Genomic DNA, 23,811 nt, shown 5'->3' on the forward strand with positions numbered 1-23,811 from the left:
AAGGCAACCGCTTCTCGCGATAGCTCAGGCGCGAGGGGACGCGGCCCGAGAAAGAGAGAGAGAGAGACTGCTGCCTCGGCTCGCGGACGGGGCGTGGGAGGGGGGAACGTGGCGGCAGGAATAAAGGAACCCAAGTATCGCGAGAGCCAGCGAGGCCCACCGCCGCTACTGCAGAGCGTATATAAATAATAGAGAGTTGTGGAGGTGGAAGGGATATTAAACAGCTGGTTAATAGCCAGATGCGCCCCTGGAGGCGGGGTGTTTGTGGTTGGGCTGCTCGGGAGCGCCCTGTGATTTCCTGGTCCTGGGAAGATACACCAGCCTTCTATTCTGCTCTATTGTAAGGGGCTGTTTTCTCAGCAAAGAATAAGCTAACAATATTCTCCTTTTCTTGTGGGGGCCGACCTGATTGCATCCTCCTGATGCAATTAGCCAGCAAAGAGTTTCTCTCCTTAGCTATTGTTTTCATTTATTTATTGAATTTATATACCGCCCTATATGCGGAGGTCTCGGGGCGGTTCACAGAAAAGATCGCAATAATTAAAATCAAAATAATAACAATAACCCAATAACATCCGCCCCAAAAGAGCCACATTTTAAAAGGGTATATAGTAAGGTTACCAGACGTCCCTGTTTCCCGGGGACAGTCCCCGCATTTACACATCAGTCCCCATACAAAATACATTGAACTTGAAAAGTGTCCCCGGATTCATTGGAAAAAATCTGGTAACCTTAGTATATAGGATGTCAATCAGGTCAACCAAAGGCCTGGTTAAAAAGGAACGTATTTGCCTAGCGCCTATAGGTATACATACAATGAATGAATAAAAGATTGAATAACTGCAACATAGGATTCTACCTCAAACATCATTTCCGCCTTTGCTTTCTTCAGGCTGGCGGCGAAAGCTTGCTCTCTAATGTGCAGGTGGTCCTTGAGATCGCATTATTTTAAAATTTTGTGTATGTCTTAGGATTCTATCTCAGAAATGTATACTGGTAACATCTGTTTCCGGGACGCAGGTGGCGCTGTGGGTTAAAGCCTCAGCGCCTAGGGCTTGCCGATCGAAAGGTCGGCGGTTCGAATCCCTGCGGCGGGGTGCGCTCCCGCTGCTCTGTCCCAGCGCCTGCCAACCTAGCAGTTAGAAAGCACCTCCGGGTGCAAGTAGATAAATAGGGACCGCTTACCAGCGGGAAGGTAAACGGCGTTTCCGTGTGCGGCTCTGGCTCTGGCCAGAGCAGCGATGTCACGCTGGCCACGTGACCCGGAAGTGTCTCCAGACAGCGCTGGCCCCTGGCCTCTTAAGTGAGATGGGCGCACAACCCCAGAGTCTGTCAAGACTGGCCCGTACGAGCAGGGGTACCTTTACCTTTACCTTAACATCTGTTTCCAGCAGGCCTGGTGCCCAGGGCTGAGGGGCAAACAGCAGGGATGGTGAATGATGCAGCAGCAGAACTTTGCACCTGGAAACCCAAAATGCTCTGGCACTGCCATCTTACTTGTATCAGCCCCTACACCAAATGTGTGTACGTCGGGGAGAACAAGTAGATAGATGGTCAGGCCAGGAAATTCAGATGTGGGCATAGAGCTTCATTCAGCAGCAGCACACACAGACTGGTCGTGATTCAGACTAGGGAGGGCAGTCTGGCAACAGTAATGGCCTTCACATCTGAACTTGGCAGCATCCAGCATGCCATCTCTTCCCAGAATGTATGCATTAGGGGCAAGTCCTGTATTATTAAGACGGCTGAGGCTTTAGCAGTGCTATTTTTCTATTTAAAAAAAGGTGCCAGAACTCACCATGTCATGGTGCCCACCTGAGAGGTGCTGGAACTGAGTTTTGGTGATTTCCAGATGAAAAAAAAGCCATGGGTTTTAGGTGTGTAGGCTGGAGCTCTCTGCTCAGCACTGCCACCATGGACAGACAGGCCACCCAACCTGCTTTCCTGCCCCTGAACTAATAAGCCAGGAGAATTGGGCCCGCTCTCCAGTCATAACCTGTCTTGTTGTAAACTGCCCTGTGATGTATGCAAAGGGCGGAATATAACTCATCTAAATAAATAAACAAACGGTGCATTATGCTTCCCACAACTGAGTGCATCAACATGCCTCAGGCTGAAAGACACGTTTGCTAGAAGAATGCCAGGTGTGTTCTCTTGTTGACCTCTGAAGAGGATTGCTGTAGTTATGAGGCTGATAACCTTACGTCTGGAGAGGAAACAAAAATATTATACATACAGTGGGAAATTTGATTAAAATCTCATTTGCTCACTCCCCACCCCCTTTAGCAACGCTTTAGCAACGCGTCTATATTGCAGATTTGTTTTGTTCCCTTGATGAGTCTCCCCTGTTCTTGATGTATTTCCCATCCATATTTTTTGAACTGTGGATTATTCCTCAGGTTGAGAAATTTAAAATGGAAGGAAATAAAGCACCAGAAGGTGAAAAAGCATATAGCTTCAAGTACCTGGTGGTACTCATAATTTATTTACAAAATGCAGTATGTTGAATACATTTCAATTTTTAAAATTTTCAGGAGCACTTATCCAAATGTATTTAAGCAGTTTTAAGATCCTTTCATCACCAAGTAGTGTTACCTCAGGATTGTGGGCTTTTCTTTGGCTTGGGTACTTTAATGCATCTCTGTGGCAGCTAGGCTCACGTAGTATCAGAAGAACAAGAAACAAATTAAATAGCTTCTAGAAAGGGCCATGGCACCTTTCATCTCACTTGTGGCCTCCCAGTGTGCCGTTTGTATACCGCATGAGGTGTCACGTGGCTGGGTGTGGGTCCACACATTATCCTGTTCTCTTTCATTTCCACATTGGCATGGCAAGAAGCAGGAAGACAGCTTTTTAATTTTAATTTTTCTTTGCTTTGTTGACTTCAAAGGGAGGAGAAATATTTACACCCGCCTTTGATCTGACCTGAAGTTGTGTCATCGTTGTCAGTAAAAATGAAGGAGCTTAGGATAAATTGTAGCCCTGTCACATCCCCATCCTGCTTTCACCTGTTCTGCTGGTGTAACTTGGCTAGTGGGATATTATCTAGGTGGATCATATTTTTATTTCATCACCATTACACACATGAGCAACCTCTCACTTATTCATTCATACAGGCATGCACCTCATTCATTCATTCTCTCTCCCTCTCTCCCACACATACCGCCACCAGAACCTGACGGCAATCAATAAGTTCGTCCCAAATTAATTTCCTACCTGGAGATCACCCCGAGTCAATTTTCCCCACCTCAAAAATATTCACCTAGATCCCTTCAATAAATTTGTTCCTCTTGGGCATATTTTACTCAGAAATAAATCACACACACAATCAGTCCTTCATGTGTGGATCTGTGCAGCAGTCGCTCCATCGGTCCCTGTTCTCGCTCTTGATCGTCTGGGGAATGAAGGGCAGCTTAATCTTTCTTCCTCCTCTGCCTTCTCCTAGGCAATGTTCAGACAGGATGATGGACCGGAAGCAGCATGTGAGCTGGGAGCAGGGCATGGCAGAGGAGCCAGATACAGCCTGGAGCCCAGTGGAGCCCTGTATTAGAGGATTGATCTATCAGCGACTATTAGTTGTGACAAGGGAGGCCTTGTGTGTATGTGCGGAAGACATTCTGCCTCCAGATTCTTCTCTACCAGCTATCTCTCCTGCACCCTTTATTTCTCTCTGCTGTTGCACCATGTCTCTTGGGTGCCGCTGCTTCACTTGTTACCCTTCCCTCTCCCTCCCTTCTTCCTGGATCCTCATTCACCCCACTGCTTCTTTGCCCTAATTTCTCCTACCTCCAAGATCCAGCACAATTGCTTTCTCTTCCACTGTGATTAAAAGGTGGCTTGTGCTATGTGTGGACAGCTTAGCTGACTGCCCCTCTCACTTCTGCATTTGTTCCCAGCTCTCCTTTTATGCACCTCCTAGACCAGGCATAGGCAAACTCCAGCCCTCCAGATGTTTGGGACTACGATTCCTATCATCCCTTACCACTGGTCCTGTTAGTTGGGATGATGGGAATTGTAGTCCCAAACATCTGGAGGGCTGGAGTTTGCCTATGCCTGTCTTAGATCACCTAGTGGCCATTTCATGTGCAGTCTGGGTGGGCTGTTTGTTTCTGTTAGGGGCATGTGGCTTTCTCACTTTCGTTTTTTGAATTTTGGGAAACCGCAGAGTTTTGAGCATGCAGAGTTCCCTCTCCTGTTCACAGCTGAGGCCATTTTGCCTAGCATGCCATCAGTACATTCTGCCCAAGGTCAGTACTAGTGAAAGTGATGGCTATAGTGAATCATCCTGGTTCAGAGGCAGTACAGTACAACACTAAATATCACTTGATGGGAAGAAACAGCAGAAAAGGTCTAATCCCCTTAATCCCTGCTTGTGAATTTCCTGGAGGCCTCTGGTTTGGCCAGTGTGGAAAGCAGGATCATGAACTTTGGTCTGATCCTGTAGAGTTCTTCTTTTTTCACCCTCTGTGAAAAGGCTCGGGTTTCTAACATTCCATTTAATTTTATTACGCTATGTTTAAAACTGTTGATTGTAAATTCAGCTGCCTTGGGTTCCTGCATGGGGCTGAAAAGCAGGATAAAAATTATTTTATAAATAAATAGGGAGATCCTGTATCTTTTATAGGCACAGTGAATAAGCAGAGCATGAATGGTTAGGTGACATCCATTCTCCATCACCTCCAGCCCACAGAGGAAGATTGTAACTTTTTTAAAGAATGGAGGAGAGGGATTGAAGTCCATATCACATGCAGTGTGAGCCCGAGTTATATAATGTCACTGCTTAATTCTAGCTTTGTGCATGTAATTGCTCTTAACCAGTCTTCCCATATCTGGTTCCCTCCAGATGTTTCAGGCTTCAGGTCCCATCAGTTCCAGCCAATGCAGCTGTATGTGTCTCAGCCCACGTTTGTGTCCAGCGTGTTTGGGATCTTTTGCTAGAGTTAGGATGTCCGTTGGTTATGAATATTTGTATACCTTTAACCTGTTGTAAACGAAATCTGCCCTTATTCCCTTATGGGGTACACAAGAGCCCTTATAGAGTCCTTTGTAGGTTCTCCATCGGTAGGAGAAAATAACAGAGGCCAACCAGAGAATAAAGGTAAAGGTAAAGGTACCCCTGCCCGTATGGGCCAGTCTTGACAGACTCTGGGGTTGTGCGCCCATCTCACTCAAGAGGCCGAGGGCCAGCGCTGTCCGGAGACACTTCCGGGTCACGTGGCCAGCGTGACATCGCTGCTCTGGCAAGCCAGAGCCGCACACGGAAACGCCGTTTACCTTCCCGCCAGTAAGCGGTCCCTATTTATCTACTTGCACCCGGGGGTGCTTTCGAACTGCTAGGTTGGCAGGCGCTGGGACCGAGCAGCGGGAGCGCACCCTGCCGCGGGGATTCGAACTGCTGACCTTTTGATCGGCAAGCCCTAGGCGCTGAGGCTTTTACCCACAGCGCCACCCGGTAGGAGAAAATAACAGAGGCCAACCAGAGAATACTGAGAAGCAAAGCAGCTAGTAAGCCTGATCTTTATTAAAGCTGTTGCAACAGGGAGCTCCCCTCACACGCAGGAGAGAGGAGGAGGACCCAGAACAAAGGTGTGCCCGCCCTTATATAGACTTTTTAAATTGCCCACCCTCAAATTCCAGACCACCCCCAGAAATATCATACATACATCACAGAAGGGGTGTAGCCCAGGACCACCTCCCCCAATATATCACACATACATCACAGGGCACAGTCTAAAACAGAATCCTGAGTATGTTGTTTATCTCCTGTCTGGCAGGTTACCTTGATTGCATTATCTGGGTTTTGGCCACTCTTTTGTTATTGTTGTTCTTGTTTAGTCGTGTCCAACTCTTCGTGACCCCATGGACCAGAGCACGCCAGGCACTTCTGTCTTCCACCGCCTCCCACAGTTTGGTCAAACTCATGCTGGTAGCTTCGAGAACACTGTCCAACCATCTCGTCCTCTGCTGTTATTATAACAATTTAATTCCTGAATCCAGGTCACAGGTCACAGGCTCACCCTATTCACACCTTAAATGTGCCCTTAAGGCAGGATTTGTGAGCACAGAGACAATGGGGAGGTTTTTTTCATTTCCTCTCCTTGCAGAGAAACATTTGGCCAGTTTGGGAGAGTCAAAATGGTTTCAGGACTGTCTTCCTGTACTGTTTCAGGCATGTAGTTTATGTATTTATTTATGTTTGCTTTGTACATTTAATTTATATATCTGTGTCCTTAAATTCTTATAACAAACCTTACGCCCACAATAAGTCCTTACACAAAATGAATAAAGAAAGCTTGGTTAATAAACCATTTGATATAATAATATCAAATGAAAGGGACAGAATATATAAATGCTGCTTCAGACAGCAAAAATACAAAGTAAGCAGGCAGCAAATCCTATAATACAGACATACCTTGAGCTAAAGAGTGAAAGAATCTCTACTATTCTCATAAGCCTACAGAAGTGAGTGTGGCAATTTTGCTACAGAACTCACACTAATAGAAAGATGAGAAGAAGAAGAAGAAGAAGAAGAAGGAAAGGGTATATCTGTCCTTAAGCGGGTGTTGGGATTCCTTGAGAATCCTGCATAAATTCTTTGTGGGAGCTAGGAGAGCTAACTAAGCATTCAAAATCTAGTGTTTTTTTGTTCTGTTTTTAGTTGGTGCATTCCAAAGGAGAATGCAGTGGGCTTTGAGATTAGCAAGTCCTATAATTTCCACAGCTTTACACTGCTAATGAAACTTATCCCAGAGTTTCCTGCTTCCTTCCCAACTTTGCCCATCTTGGTTAATTAACAGTTGAAAGAACAGGTTTCTAGCGATGGATTGACAAAACTGGCCCTTCCTGTCTGCCTCCTTTCTCAAAATTATCCCACTATGAATCTTGATAGGTATCCATTCAAGTGGTAAGTAAATTTTAATGGTAGCTAGATTTACATGTGCTGACCTTTATGCAAAGTATTAGAAGCTCAGGGTGTTTCTAAATGCCTTCCAGGACATGTTTTTGAGATCAGACTGGTTGCCTGAGTCAGGAAGGTTCTCCTGTCATACTAAGTTATGTCAACCTTTTTACTTATGACCTACAGTGGTTCTTTTTTCTGGGGGGACACAGGGGTAAGCATACCCCTAAACATTTTGTGAATCTAAGTTTGGCCTCATTGAGGGGCAGTATTTCAATATGAGTAGGAAAGTGAGATAAACATTTTTTTTTTTAGAAAAAAAGCACTGATCTACAATAATAAACCACAGAAAACGTTCAGATTGACACACATATATTCACAGAAGTCCATGTGGAGGCCACCAGTTTCAGGAAGGTTGCCCATGGTAGAGCCTCTCAATGCAGAGCAGCAATGGTTGTTTTCAGAAGTAATGATTAAATGGGTTTTGCACTTATCCTCATATGCAATTAGAATATATAATCTCAAATAGATGATTTAAATGTAGCTGCCGTCTACTTTCAACCTTGCATGCAGGACTAAAGAGGCTCAGTGGCGCTTGTGAGATTGCCATAGGAGTCTTCTCCAGCACAAGCTGCCTCTGTTCTGCTGGCCTAGGCAGATCTTTCAACACCTTAGGACTGGTATGTTACTTCCCCAAGGAAGGATTCCTCGCCTGCCTTGCAGGTGAACTCAGATCAGAGTGCAGTTGTGGATCACTTCTGCTTTTGAGCTCCCCCTGTACACAAATGTACAAGAACGTTGCTGCAGATGAAGTTCGATTGAAGGATAATTTGCCAAAGGTTCTGTATATTCATGCAATGCTTAAATTCAGAAGGATATGCAGATCTCAAGAATGGCCAGGTGTAGATCAGCTTGAAGAATGGCATTTTATTGATTTTTCTTCTGTTTTAGCTGTTTATGAAGTACTATCATAAAAACGAGAATTAAATTCTAGAAATTCTAGAATATTTCTATTGTGGCTACTTGACTAGCTGGGCATGGTTTGGATTGATTTGGGTAGTGCTGCAAAGTATTCTGTTTTGTATTGCGTTTATTAGTTAATAAATAATCAGTGAAGCCTATAGGGGACAGTCCAAGCCTCATTCAGCTATCTTTTGCTTATTGCCTTTGACAGAGCTGGGATTTTTAGTATCCGCAATATGTTTTAACTGCAACACCAAGTTATTATTATTTTTTTTTTAAGTATAAATGGTTATCTGAAAACTACAAGGAGATGCACATATTTTTCAAAAGATTTGCCTCTTCACCACAAGAGTCACTCAGTTCTCTAAGTCATCGTGCTTGTGTACTGACCTGTTCAGAAACTGAAGCTGCCGTGAAGGCGATGCCTTGAGATTCTCTGCGGGACCCAAAATAATTAAGGCAAACACTTAACAAGAAGAAATAGAAGCAAGCCCCGAGTCTGCACTTGCTTCAGGGCTACTGGAAGATGCTTGTGTGCTTCCAGTAGAATGTGGAAGTAATTACTCATCCAATATGCACTGTGGAATTTGGCTGAGGCGCTATGTAACTGAATTTGTGTGGCAACTGTGAGCAGTCTGACTTGTTCTGCTAAAATCCTTCCAGAGTTGGGGGTGTTCTGTACTCCACAGGCCTACCAAAATTACACTCTTTTTGCCTACCTTTGCCTTCCCACACATTAATAAGAAGTAAAAGGTAAAAGGTTAAGGATCCCTGGATGGTTAAGTCCAGTCAAAGGTGACTATGGGGTTGTGGCGCTCATCTCGGTTACAGGCCAAGGAAGCTGGCGTTTGTCCACAGATAGCTTTCCGAGTCATGTGGCCAGCGTGACTAAACTTTTTCTGGTGCAACAGAACACTGTGACAGAAGCCAGAATGCACGGAAACGCCATTTACCTTCCCTCCGCAGCGCTACCTATTTGTCTACTTGCACTGGTGTGCTTTTGAAATGCTAGGTTGGCAGAAGCTGGAACAGAGCAACAAGAGCTCACTCCGCCGCGGGGATTCAAACCGTCGACCTTCCGATCAGCAAGCCCAATAGGCTCAATGGCTTAGACCACAGTGCCACCCGCATCACGACGTTTCTGTGCTTTGAAGTTTCAATGCATGGAAGACGTTAGCTCAATCCCTGTTTCTGTGTAAGGCAAACACAGCAGGCCTTTCAGATATAATTGATGAAAGGTGCTTTCAAGCTGCCCAACTCCTTTCAAGGAACAGAACTAGGTTCAAGAGTAAGAATATAAGAATTTAAGAAGGACCCTGCTGGATCAGATCAAAGACCCATCTGGACCAGCATCCTGTGACCAACCTGATGCTTATGGGGACCCCACAAGCAGGACTGAGGGAAACATCACTTTCCCTGCTCATAATTTCCGGCAACTGATATTCAGAAGAGTTACAACATAGTCACAATTACAAGAAATCCCACGTTGAGAATCTGCTTTAACAGGGTGACTGTAACATGATGCAGTTTGCTAAATAAAACAGTTTTCTTGACTTAATGTGTATACCATGCCTCAGCAAAGCTCCCAGGGTGGTTTACAAAAGCACAAAACATTGAAATAAAATAAATTGCATGTTAAAATCCCAAAACACACTTGATTGGTCTGAATTTCTTACATAAGTAGTCTAGAAACCCATCTTGGGAAGAACTATGCATTATCTAATTTATGCTCTGTTTCTTCCTAATAAGTTTAGTTTAATGACAGTACTGAACTTTTCCAACCCATCTTCCAGCACGAATTGTCTCATGTGTCCACCTCTCTGTTTCTTTGTGCAATGCCTCTGGACTCATTGAGAAAGATATTCTCTCTTCAGCCGTAGGACCAAGCAGGCAGCGTGGCTTCTTAGGATACCATTCTTCTCCAGTACTGCACTTTCACACTCTAGCAGAGAAGGTACTGCCGTACATGCAGACTTGGCAAGCATACTGCGTTGGGCAGTAGCCAGTGCATAATAGATCTAATTTACCACCCTGTTACCTTTGAATCCTATGAGTAAGCATACTGCTTAGGCACCTTAGTAATTGCCAACTGATGTTTTTTTCCAACATATAAGCTTATGAAGCTTATGGGACTAGCAACTTAGTCCTAACTATGTCTACACAGAATTGAATCCAGCCAAATTCACTGGAACTTACTCCCAGTTACATGTGTGGATACTGAGTGACTCCTTGAGTTTTTAGGCAACAACACAGGGATGGAAGAATAAGGGTCCTAATAGATGAAAAACGAAATAGGGTGTTGGGAGGGTAAGCAAAAACAGGCTGCTTTCTCTTTGGAGAAGGCAAAGCATGCAACATGGCATTATTGCAATGTCTTCCTTCTTCTTTGGCCATCACTCGTTGTTATGTACTGAAGTTCTCACCCTGGGCCAGCAGGGGGATACTATAGTTATGCAAATGAAGGATAGAAAGTGACGTTCAGTGATTGGATAGTGTTAGAAAGTTGCTACAGTTACGTTGTTCTGGAGCTCTATATAAGCAGGCTGACTGAGCTCTTCAGTTCAGTTCTGTTCCAGCTTACAAATAAAGAGCTGCTTTGGAAGAATCACTGTGTCGTCTGATATGTTCGCTCACAACTTAACACTCAAGGCTGAGTAAGATGGTCTTCCATGAATATGGTCTTAACAGTGTGTCCGTAGATGACTGTGGAGGCCAATTCTGGATCTGCACGTCCTTCCACAATGGGGACATAGGTTTCTGGGCAGGAGTTGATCATGGTGAGGGTTTGCCAAATGTGGGGTAGCGATGGCTGCACAAATGCTGCTTAATATTCACTTACATCTGACTGCACTAAGCACGGGATTCCATGAAAAAGGTCAATTAATTTGTAACGTTTTGAAGTGCAGCCAGCATACCTGGGGAATTTCCAGTCTCCCATCTCAGTGTGATTTTTATGTCATTCACAGGAAGTGAGGCTCCAAGGCAAGTGGTTGCATGCTATTACCATTGAACAGGAACTGAGAGGTGTATTGAGTAAAGTCTGAAATCCCAGCTAGGATACGATGACTCTTGGTCAGATCCAAATTTGCACTCTGCCTCGGTACTGTATTGTGTTTCTGGCTTGCTTGTGAGGTACATGACACAGGCCTCCAACCTGAAGTAATACTGCAACTCAGGATTCTGCAGCCTACTTTTATGGGGACTTTGTTGAGTTGTTGCTTTTTCCTTCTGCAGTTCTGGCCACGTCAACCACCTGCATGACATTAATACAGTTACGGATAGGAGTGGTGTCAGTCCTGGAAAACCAGCTAGGTACCCTTTTTCCTCACCTTCTGCCCCCACACCATGTTTGGGTTCCTGTTTCTTGGGCATGCTTCCTGGTGTGCTTGCACACAGCTTATGTGGCAGTTAGGTGATGTCAGGATTCCCCCCTCCCCATGTTCCTTCTGATTTGTTTGCAGGTTGACTATATGACAATGAACATTCATCCTGATTTCCTTTCATAAGTGGTTATACATCTTCCCATTAATCAATCGTTTTCCCCACACTTTTTAGTGCATTATCCATCACTTTCCTAACAGCAAAAAGTTTGGCGTTATTTAAAGTAGATTTCTTGTGTCAGACTACTTTAGTTTTTTTTTTTGGGGGGGGGATAAATCCCCAGTACAGTGGTACCTCTGGTTACGTACTTAATTCGTTCCGGAGGTCCGTTCTTAATTTGAAACTGTTCTTAACCTGAAGCACCATTTTAGCTAATGGGGCCTCCCGCTGCTGCCGTGCGATTTCTGTTCTCATTCTGAAGCAAAGTTCTAAACCCGAGGTACTATTTCTGGCTTAGCGGAGTCTGTAACCTCAAGCGGATGTAACCCGAGGTGCCACTGTATTCAACCAATTTCCTTTTTGCAAAATAGGCAGCTTGAAATTGACTTTTAACCTTTCATCTCAGCTGAATAGTTCTAGGAATGAAGTTTTATTCTCCATTTTATTCTCAATACCAAATGGCTATATATATTTTTTTAAATGAGCGGCAATTGCATTTGTAAAAAAACAACAACAACCTAGTACAGCAATACCTTGCAATTGTAAGGGGCTGCAGTGTGGATCCAGCCATTACGTGGAAGAGCCTTTAGACTGTGGCTGGTCAAACAGGAAGTTGATGAGTAAAAGGTTTAAATTTCTTCTTGGACTGCTAAGCAGATGAGCAGCATAATTCCACAAGACCTGCGCAACTTCAAAACCTACCTATTGGCAGTTGATGCGCAACTGAGCTGGTTGTTGGTGCCAGTCCCATTGGTGCATCCTTACATGCCAGAGCCACAAATATATTTGGCAACCTTGGATCATGGCAAAGCTGAATGGTAGTTCTTTGTGCCCTGTTAGATTCCCCCCACACTCACAATGTAAAGTAGGATGTGGATGTTTTAAATAAACTGTGAACATGAAACAAAGATTAGAGAGTCTTGTCTTCTTTCTTTCTAGATGCTTTATTTGTTTTTGCCAAATGATAAAACAGGATCAAACCCGGTACAGAGCAGGCAGGCGGCTTAAACATTCCAAGACTGTCCCTTTGTTTTGTTTTGGAGGGCAGATATATAAGTCATTTATCTCCCCCTCCCCACACCATCTCTCTTTCTTCTTTCCTACTTTAGTGCTTTCCTTCTTCTACCTCTGATATGGATAAATACCACAGCAAAGATACGTTTGAGAACCTAGTGGGAACTTGGCTGTTCTAAGGACAAATATTAGGAATCTCTGGGACTGGAAGTGCATTTTTCAGCTCCTTGTAACAGACTTGCATGTGGGCAGATGCAGAAAGGAGGGGGCAGGGAAGGAAGGTTCTATAATTCTTCTGTTTCACCTGCAACTGGCACGTTCACTTCAATGGTGTATTCAGTAGGCTCTCCAGACCCTAGCCAGGGTACCGGGGTTCTGTTGAAAGACGGTCTATTGGTGACTTCTTGGTTGCACACAATGATAGGTTCGGGTACCAAAGGGCCAGCATCAAATTCGGGCATTTGGAAAGTCATCAGCTTGGCTGCCTTCTCATATCCCCCATACGGCATTGCAGTCCTAGGGAGAAGTAGAATTGGCAATCAAGGTTTTGGCCTCAGCACCAGGGACAGTTCAGTGCATAGGGAAGCCGTAGCTCAGGCATAGGCAAACTCCGGCACTCCAGATGTTTGGGACTACAATTCCCATCACCCCTAGCTAACAGGACCAATGGTCAGGGATGATGGGAATTGCAGTCCCAAACAACTGGAGGGCCGGAGTTTGCCTATGCCTGCCCTAGCTATACGTGTCCCAGGGACCAAGCCAACCCAGCCACTACTTTGATAATGAAGATGCTTAGCTTTGTTTCCCAGCTATCCAAAGCAAAACATGTCTGAACCCTGGAAAGGAAAGGAAGGGCAGGGGAATGAGAACAAGCTACACATAATCGGGTGATTTGGAATGGAGACACAGTGGGCAGAAAAACCCCTTCTCTGTTCCACACTACCAAAAAAAAAAAAAAAAAAAAAGACAAGGACAAGGACAATATGAAATTATACAATTGAATATAAATATAGATGGGAAACGGCTATGTATAGTGAATACTTATCTACTTTTAAAATTTTTCACATATGATCCTTTTCTTTTACTTCTTTATTTTTTCTTTGGTCTTTTTTTTCTTTTTTCTGATATCTTATCATTCATTTCACTCCTTTATTGTGAATAGCATTTTATAGAGGTATAAATAACTGTAAATATGAAAAGAGGCAAAGTATTCTCTAATTTTTTTCCTTGGTTATATGTATTTTCTTTTTCCTTTGTATTTTCTTTTGTTGTAAATATGTATGTTTTCTAATTTGTACTTAATAAAAATTATTATTATTATTTAAAAAAAGACATTCCAAAATAGGGAAGTATGAACAAATCAACATGGAGACAAAATCTTTGTTAATAAATGTATTGAGACCGGGTTTGCAGGCTTCATCTCAAAGTGTTGAAGAAAACAATAATCAGAAAATAATAATGTCACAATACAGATTGTGTTTGATCATAATGTTAAACAATCAGAATTTTATTTAAAAGGGAAGGTGGTTGTGTCCAGTAGAACACCAGTCTGGCTTACCAACCATGTCTTCTACATGACTGCATCCTAGAAGACCAGAGCTTTGTAACAAATATAAACTGATTTGCCCCTTCATCCACTCACCTTTTACAGAGAAGTCTGATGATGCTATTGTCAACCCTTAGCATTCCAGTCTTTTTGTGTGTGTCTCTCTCTGTGTGTGTGGTCCTGCTATCTTTTTACAGACCCAATTTGTGGCAAACTTCCCCCCACTTAAAATGCAGTTGCGGCACCAGCTGGTCTAGTCTGAATTGGCAAAGTGCTGTTGAGGCCTTTCAGGGCTACTGTACCTTTCATTAGAAGTGTCCTCATTGAGTTCCTCTCTCTCTCATTGCTTTCTAGGTCGCTCAAGATGTGTGCAGTGATGAGCTTCCCCTTCATAACATAGAAATGAAAGCCTCCCCTGCCCCATGAAAAAGGGAAACAAATGCTTTGTGGGGCAATTAATTACTACTGCTGTACGGTGCTGAACAGAAAGCAACTAGAGGTTGAAACTGGAAGGAAGAAGCAGAAGACTTCTTCTGAATGGGAATGACTTCTGAGTACACATGATAGAAGGATCTTGGCCAAGGGGGCAGGCCTTGGCAGATAATATAACATGGTATCGTGCCCTGTGGAATCATTGTTTTAATTCTGCTTCCGGTTAATTGAGGGAAAGCAATGCTCTCCCAAGGGAGAGTTGCTTGGCGCCTTTGTTACATGCTTGGGGGGGGGGACTTCCTCCTCCCCATTGTCTAATTAAACTGTTTGTGGTGGTTGAGTGCCGCAACCCCAGAATCGGTCACGACTGGGCCTAATGGTCAGGGGTCCCTTTACCTTTACCTTTATGTTGGGACGCAGGTGGCGCTGTGGGTTAAACCACAGAGCCTAGGGCTTGCCGATAAGAAGGTTGGCAGTTCGAATCACTGTGACGGGGTGAGCTCCCATTGCTCGGTCCCTGCTCCTGCCAACTTAGCAGTTCGAAAACACATCAAAATGCAAGTAGATAAATAGGTACCGTTCTGGCGGGAAGGTAAACGGCGTTTTTGTGCACTGCTGTGGTTCGCCAGAAGCGGCTCTGTCATGCTGGCCACATGACCCGGAAGCTGTACGCCGGCCAATAAAGCGAGATGAGCGCCGCAACCCCAGAGTCGGGCACGACTGGACCTAATGGTCAGGGGTCCCTTTACCTTTACCTTTATGTTACGTATTTTTGCGTTTTTATACTGTTAACCACCAGAGGTGTACCTAGGGTCCTTTGCAACCTTGGCAATGGGCTGTATCAGTACTCTCTCCCTTAAAAAAATCACTTTACCACACGCCTTTGTGCCACAGTGTGAGACAAACGGGAAACTTATCTTGTGTTTGATCTTGCCACAATAGATCACACACATATGCGTCACACTCTCCACAGTCTGATAGGTGACTCCTTGGAGGGGGGCCTGGGCCTACGCCCCCAGTGGAGGTCAGTTTCGCGTGCGCCCCCTGAAGTACGCCTCTGTAATCAGCCCTGTTATCCCCAGATGAAAGGCAGTATAGAAACTGAATAAACAAACAATCAAATATCTTTCCCTGCTGTCGTACTGTCCACATTCAACATACCCTCCCCTCCCCTTCCACTTTGTCGCACAGTTTTCCTCGTAACAACTCCCTGTCATTTTCCATCTTTCCTCCTGCGATGAGGCTACATTTTAATATTTGAATGTTCCATTATTTTAATGTTGTATTTTATTTTTGTTTTTAAGTTGTAATCATTCATCTTGTTTTTATTATTGCTTGTAAGCCGCTCTGAGCCCGGCCTTGGCTGGGGAGGGCGGGGTATAAATAAAAAATTATTATTATTATTATTATTATTATTATTATTATTATTATTAGTGTGTGTACTCTCTGCATCTTCTCTGCTCAGCCCTTCACAGTTTATGGGATCATCAATTTGGAAGAAACCAAAATGCCATTTTGCATGGGGTTCAGGTCTACCCCTTGGCTTCACACAATGGGTGGAACCAGAGCCTCTTTCAGTCCCAGCAGGGAACAGGGATTTCCGGTATCAACAGACCTTGGCTATTTTGTCTTGTACCTGCAGTATTATTTCCCTAATAACCAAACAGCTCATTTCCCTTGCATTTAAGGGGAAAGGGTCTTTTTCCTAATACGAGAGTCTCACTTCCTTTTGCTGAAGCTCCAGATCAAATCCATTTTCCGTTTAACTCACAATAATCTTACCATCCACTGTCAGCCTCCACCAATATATCAAAAGTTTCCCCTTACCTGTTGAAAGATTTATAATGGCAGAGGTCTGCTTTGGAGCCATAAGAAAGGAGGTCAATTGTGAATTCACTTTTCTCTTGAGGGGTCATGCCTAGAGCTCTTTCCCATGGAGAGATGTAGGTCTTAAAAATGGAGACATGTTTCCCACTTCCACCTTTGCCGTCACCTGAAATATAACAACAACAACAACAACAACAACAACAACAGATGATTTAGGTCATTTTTTAAAGGCAAAGCAGAGGAACACATAAAAGAATTCCAGTGGGGCAGAGAAATGTTATGAATTATAAAGTCAAAAGGTAGCAGTAGGTTGCTTCAAACAAAATCCAAATTCTGCACCAAAGAATCAGAAAACCTCCATTCAGAATAAATTACGCAAGTTGTGCCATTCTGTGTGAATTTACCAGAGTGCCACATTATCATTTATTTGGATGCAGCTGGAATAAGTTAGTAGTAGGAATAATAATGTTGTAATAATAATAATAATAATAAAATAATTTTATTTTTTATACCCAACCCATCTTTCAGTGGTGCTGAAATGTCTGCAAACTTGTCCTTTTCCTGGACCAGGAAGCATAAACAATTGAATGTTTTATGACTGTCAGGGGTATCCAGATTTTGGGAAAGATAATGCAAAAGGCAGGATGCGGATTGCTTCTTGCTCAACTGAAACACGTATTTCAATATCTGGAGCAATAGCCCCCAAAACCTGGCATCTTTCCTCACTTAAACTTGTATGTGTTATATATATATATATGCAATATGCTCACAGATACTTGCCTTTCCCGCCAGTGGTGTCACTTCCTCCGCTACCATCCACGCCTCCTCCTGTGCCGGCAGATCCCTCGGTGTGGCCTCCTCCTGTTCCTCCTGCTCCTCCAGCGCCACCTTTGCTCCCAGGTTTTGGAGGAGGAGCAGGAGGGTATTGCAGTTTACTGGATCCATACTGCCCTACAGTTACACCGCCCACCATCCTCCCACTGCTGTGTGAATAACTGTGAGAATCAACTCCGTAGTGTCCCCCAGATGGGATGAATCTCTGAAAATGATCCTGGAAGGGAGGAGAGAGAGAGAGAAAGAAAGAGAAAGAGAAAGAGAGAAAGAGAGAGAGAGAGAAAGAGAAAGAAAGAAAGAAAGAAAGAAAGAAAGAAAGAAAGAAAGAAAGAAAGAAAGAAAGAAGTGTGAACATCAAGGTGCAGATTCATTACACCTATTCCCAGCTAACAAAATTCTTAGTGGGCCCTATTGCTGTTGGCAGGGTGGATAAAAATCAATCCAATTTTTTTAATGTACTGTATTTTTTGCTCCATAAGACGCACCTAGTTTTTGGAGGAGGAATACAAGAAAAAAAAAAATATTCTGAATCCCAGAAGCCAGAACAGCAAGAGGGATCGCTGCACAGCAAAAGCAGTGATCCCTCTTGCTGTTCTGGCTTCTGAGATAGCCGCTCAGCGTGCATTCACTCCATAAGACGCACACACATTTCCCTTTACTTTTTAGGAGGGAAAAGTGAGTCTTATAGAGCAAAAAATACGGTAAATTGGATTTTTAAAATAAAATGCTTTTGGAGGAAAAATATTTCTAAAGAAAGTTTTCTATTTAAGTTACATTATAGTCCAAATACAATTCATCAGGAAAGAAGGATTTGTTCAAGTTTTTCATATGTGCTAAAACTCAGTCTAGGTTTTGTTTTTGTTTTTTTAATTGCTTAACCACATCAGTTAACAAACATGGATACATATGCTATAATGTTATTGTTTTAGTTAAATAAATTGTTTAAATTGTTATTAAGGAAATGATTGTTTTTCTCCTTCCAATGAAGTACAGCAGAAAAGTTGTTCAGTGATAAACAGTTAACTTATTAAACCTCCCAATAACTTCATAATTATCAGTCTATGTATTTCTAATAGTATAACCAAATCAGTAATTTTTATATAACTGTAAAAACTACTCTGAAAATTTATTATTCAAAAAATGAAACCTTAATCTGGTTGTAAATATCAAGATTATACCAGAAAGAATGAGTCTTTCTGTAAAAAATTATTTAAATCATGTCTTACTAGCTAGTGATTTAAATCGTGATTTAAATTGATTTGATTTAAATCAAATCCACCCTGTGAGCAGTTATGCCATAGGTGTAAATGCATTGGCCTCAAGGTTATCTTTGTAAACCGCTTAGAGAGTGTTGTAGTTAAGCAGCATATAAATTATTTAGATAAAATAAAATATTAGAAAGGAGCAACAGTGAGAACTGGCGCTGGGAAGAGTCTCTGTATCTTTGCTAGGTTTACTTACATTGTGAACCGCCCTGTGATATTCGGATGATACAAATTTAATTGATAATAATAATGATAATTAAGAAATAATAATAATTTAGGTTCTGAGAACTAGATTGTTAGGACAAAGTGCCACTTGTTGCAATACTAGGGCAGCACTCAAGATGTAACGAGTGGTAAAAGGCACAACTAAGACACAAACAATGCATAGCAGGAGGAGACAGACCTGCTAGAAAAGGAACAAAAATTACCAAGCCTACCTGCAGTTTTAAACTTGACTTAGTCAAGTTTGCCTACAAACTTAGATTTGGGTGTGGGCAGAAAATCCATACAAGTGTATGACATTGATTGGTTGGCAGCTTAATTGACATCTAAGGGAACCTCCTCCACCAGTTCTGAATATTGTAGAAATAGAATGGAGAGAGGTTGATCAGCTGGGTGCCCTTCTTCACCCCATGATTAAAAACAAACACCTCTGCTTTGCCATCTGCGTGCAGATTTGTCGGGCATTTTTTCCTGCAGGTTGTTTCCTTCTACATGTAGCTAATCCCAGCAAGTCATTTTGACTTTTGCCAACAACAGGCAATCTGTGCACTAACTAGACGATGTTCATATTATGCAGCTATTTGCCTTCACTAAATACATTTTGCAGGAAAAAATTAAGGAATCACACAGGCAGCCTGTGCAAATCATAAAACAGAGAGATAACAGCAACTACTCGGGTTCTGTTGAGCAAAGGCGCATGATTGCAAAATTGCAAGGCCCACTGGGTCCACCTGCAAAATCACCTCTGAGAGATCCTAGCAAAACCCCACATTGGGTTTTTTTAAAGAGTCAAGCACTTTGCTTGCCTGTTACATGCAGCACTGTTTAGTGATGAGAAGCTTTCCAGGCTGTAAACAGGCTTCCAAGGCCAGCTGTTCGGTCAGCTAAATATAGGAGAGAAGAAGTGAAAACCCCACAAGGCTGAGTGTAGAATTATCTAACACTCCACTCCATGTATTCAGCTGCAGTCGCCAGGGCTTCACGGCAGGTCATCCAATCTGCAGTCTGGGCACAGAGCCATCAAGCAAACTAAACTGACAGAGCTCTGGGGAATCTCCCTCCCTTGCCTATATAAATTTCCCATTTTAAGAACAAGGGGAATGAATTCCCTCTGAATGTTAGGAAATATGGGATTGGAGGTTGAGAGGGGGAGAGAGGAAAAGAGGAAGAGAATCTGAGTCATGGAAGGTTTCATCTCTGATGCTGCCCGGAGCTGGAGGCTGTGGCTGGTAGGGCTGTCTGTTCGCGTACTAAACAGGGAAGCACGGAGCAGCACAAATGTGAACTGAAATCCACAACTGGTTTCTGAGTTCAGGAGGCCAGACTGCTTGAAGGGTGAACATGTGATGATGATGCCTATGTCTGCAGGTGGGCAATTCCTCAGCACAGCTTCTCACTAAACTCCAGCCGCCAAGAACCATCTGGGCTGCTTCCCTCCCTCGCATCTGCTTCCTCTTCTGCCAGGCTAAAGTCCCTGCCAGTGCTTACCAAAACTGTGGGGCACCCCAGCCTTGTGCTTATCCAGCAAAAGGAGCTAGCAAAAAGCACCCACTCTTAACAAAACCACAATTGATCCTCTGAAATGCCGAGCTGTTCTAAGAATGGCTAGGCCCACAATTTGAAACAATCGCATGCACGTAAACTGGTGGTATTTAGTGGTGCTTGCAGTACAAAATAGAAAGTGCACATGCAGCGAAATGCATCCAGGGCATTTCAGTTACTGAGATCCAATCATGCACCACCTGGATTTTCTACAGACAGCTCAAAAGTTTGGTGGTTGCCTTCAACAAGGAGAATGGAAAGCCGGACTGAGCAGGGGATGTGGGCAGATGAGAGTGAAGAAGAGGAAATCCCTAGGCACTGATCTAACTTAGCTGCACAATAACATCAATACTGTAGCCTCTGTCTAGCCCAATCACAAAACGTCCCATACACTACAATCCTAATTCCTAGGCACATAGTAAAGAAACTCTTTTGACCACATATTCCTACCAAAAGAGGGCACAGAGCAGCATCAGTCAGCATGGCCAGTGGTCAAGAAGGATGGAAGGTGAAGTCTATTTGAAGGGTGACAAGTTTACCAGCCTTGTCACAAGAGGATCAAAATATACGGAAGGATGGACAATTGGAAATTGCAGAGTTTGGAGAAAATTAAGGACAAAGTGCGAGACTGGTTACATTACGCTCAGATTAACGAAGTTTTCAAAAATGACAAAAAGTTAGGATTGGAAACAGAACTGTTAGAACCTAAGACTAAGATACTTTCAAGAATGTACAACCTGCTGTTAAAATGGAATACACAAGATGAAATGGTTAAATCGGCTATGATAAAGTGGGCACAGGATATTGGGCACAACATTATGTTTGAGGACTGGGAAAGGTTGTGGACCACTGGGTTGAACTTCACTGCATGTAATGCTTTGAAGGAAAATGTAATGAAAATGATATATAGATGGTACATGACCCCAGTTAAACTTGCCAAAATATACCATTTGTCTGACAATAAATGTTGGAAATGTAAAGAAAATGAAGGAACATTCTTTCACCTCTGGTGGACTTGCCCTAGAGTGAAGGCTTTCTGGGAAATGATATATAATGAGCTGAAAAAGGTATTTAAGTATACCTTCACTAAGAAACCAGAGGCCTTCCTTTTGGGTATTGTCGGCCAGAAGGTGTTAAGGAAGGACCGAACATTTTTTATGTATGCAACAACAGCAGCAAGGATACTCATCGCTAAGCACTGGAAAACCCAAGATCTACCCACACTGGAAGAGTGGCAGATGCAGCTGATAGACTATATGGAACTAGCCGAGATGACTGGCAGAATCCGAGACCTGGGAGAAGAGAAGGTTGAAGAAGACTGGAAGAAATTTAAGACTTATTTTAAAAAGTATTGTAATTTGGTTGAATGTTAAGAAGGATGCTAGATCATAAATAATTGACCACCACTAAATTAGATGGAATTAGGATGATAAGTAGATCGAGGAAAATATAAACCATTGGGAGAATGATTAGATTATGTTTAAAAGAATGGGATTTAAGAATTTAAATAAGACGATAATTTGCTGGTTAAAACTTAAGATGATGTAAGTGGGAGCGGGAGATGTGAGGGAGTCCAAAGAGGTTTTGAAAATATGTTATGATATATGCTATATTGGTGATTATTTTTGAATTTGTATTTAAAAAATCTTAATAAACATTTATAAAAAAAACAAAAAAACAAAATATACGGAAGGATGGAGGTGATCAAACAAATGGAGATGCCCACATAATTCTGCTCCTAAGTCATTGGGTATATCATATGGTAGATGGAGGTCTCATTCAGTGAGATATACTGTATATGGCTTGGTAAACAACTTCCTTAATTTTGTTCTCTGCCTCTTTGTACGGACACAGTCCTGTTCACCCACCCTTGAAACAGTTGTTTAGTTTCTGGCCTGTGGGATATTTAAAAGAACATATTCTTTGCTTGCACACCCTCCAGCATTTCCCCAATGAAAATAGGGATGGTCGATTCAATAATAGTATTCTATTATTATTATTATTATTATTATTATTATTATTATTACCCCACCGCCCATCTTACTGGGTTGCCCCAGCCACTCTGGGCAGCTTCCAACAGATATAAAAACATAATGAATAATTAAACATTTAAAAAACCCCACTTCCTTATACAGGGTTGCCTTCAGATATCTTCATACCCTCCAACATTTCTCTGATTAAAATAGGGACATCCTAAGGGAACGCAGGACATTCCGGGATCATATCAGAAAATGGCTTCTGTAAATCCAGGACTGCCCCTGGAAAATAGGGACACTTGGAGGGTCTACAAACTACTATGTTAGTAGGATAGTCTGAGAGCTGGTGACTGCCCCAGAGCTTCATAATTGAGCAGGGATTTAAACGTGGGTCTTCCTGCTCGAAATCTGACACGCTTATCTGGTACACTAAACTGGAACATTCCCTTCCACTGGGTCCTTTCTACAGCTACACACACACACACATACACACACCCCATATATTTGAAGCATGCCCCAGAAAGAATCCTGGGAACTGTAGTTTGTTAAGCAACGTGTTGTGCTTTAAATAGCTAGTGTGACTGTGACCCAAGAGCTGCTGTTCAGGAAAAAACCAAGAGTTCTGGGGACAGACGAGCTCCACCTGAGTACAATTAGGAAGGGAATCTTCGGATGGTGACTCGAAAAGGCCTAGTGAAGAAGGATTAACAAAACCAAACACCAGGCTTGGTGGAAGGGAGAGACAAAAGTCCAAAGAGGAATATTCTCTGTGCTTTAGGCAAAGTCTGCAGAATCATGAGCGAACGATGCCAATCAGAAAACAGCCAAAGGGGAAAAGGGGTATTGATGCGTCAGGTTGTTTTAGATGTTTGTACATAGAAAAATGCATTTATTGTGAAAAATGATTGGGAGAGGCTGGTTTTGGGGGACACCAGCAGGATTATGACCCATATTGGCATTATGAAGACATAATGGGGTGAGACATATGGATGTGTGTTGTCTGCAATAGCTATAGGTATGTTTTGTTCAGAGGCAACAGAAAAGGGATAAATTGATGGGCTGTTCACCAAGATATTCACTGAAGGACCAATTTATCATGGATACAACAGCTGTTGCGAGACCTGTCTTACACAAATTTATATAATAATAATTAGAGTCATTCAAACTATTTGCTACATCTTGGGACAATGGATTGCATACATTGATTGTGCAAAGAAGTCCTTATTTTTGTCTTTCCTGAATTTACACCCTGCCGACTAACACTCCTAGCCATCGTGTCAGGGCTCCCGCCACATTTTGGAACCTAGAGTTCCCTAGGTTCCTGAGTTCACAGGTTTGCCCTCCCACTCAAAGAGAGTTATGGGGAGAGTGATGCAGGTGCAGACAATGTGCTGGTTCCCAAGGCTCCCCCTTGCACGTTTATTTAACCCTAATATGAAGTGGCTGAAAGGGGCTCTTGAGTTCTAGCATTGTGTGAAGGCAAGGGAAATGTTACCCATTTCTTCTTTCCACACTGTTCATCATCTTACACAGAGTTCTCATTCCCCCAACAATCCAATAATATAACCTGGTTCTAATTCTTGAACAGACGGGTGAACAGAAACCCTATTTAAAGTGTTCTTTCTTTGAAAGCCAAAAAGTCAGTTCTTAGGGTTAATACCGGCAGTGTAATTGGTGTCCCCATTAATAAATATCTGGGCATAATAATAAGAGATGCTGATGAATCTTGAAAGGTTCCCCCCCCCCTTCATA

At 42.9% G+C, this 23,811-nt stretch overlaps 1 protein-coding gene and 1 long non-coding RNA gene across 3 annotated transcripts in view; both read right to left on the reverse strand.

Annotated features, from left to right (window-relative positions):
- Positions 1–12,321: 12,321 nt before the first annotated feature.
- MYOZ1 (myozenin 1) overlaps positions 12,322–23,811 on the reverse strand; it is a 29,098-nt gene continuing 17,608 nt past the window's right edge. For both annotated transcript variants that reach the window (XM_079975428.1, XM_079975427.1), the window contains 3 exons: positions 17,001–17,271; positions 16,221–16,386; positions 12,322–12,931 (listed from right to left, as the gene is read on the reverse strand). In XM_079975428.1, the coding sequence (XP_079831554.1) occupies positions 12,700–12,931; positions 16,221–16,386; positions 17,001–17,271 (669 nt within the window). In that variant the 3' untranslated portion in view covers positions 12,322–12,699. The remainder of the gene's footprint in view (positions 12,932–16,220; positions 16,387–17,000; positions 17,272–23,811) is intronic.
- On the reverse strand, positions 14,117–16,214 carry LOC307215840. The gene is made up of 2 exons (XR_013838664.1): positions 14,796–16,214; positions 14,117–14,219 (listed from the first exon to the last, which is right to left on the reverse strand). It is a non-coding gene; the product is annotated as an uncharacterized lncRNA (long non-coding RNA).

This window comes from Podarcis cretensis, assembly GCF_951804945.1.
Source record: "Podarcis cretensis genome assembly, chromosome: 5".
Taxonomy (NCBI): domain Eukaryota; kingdom Metazoa; phylum Chordata; class Lepidosauria; order Squamata; family Lacertidae; genus Podarcis; species Podarcis cretensis.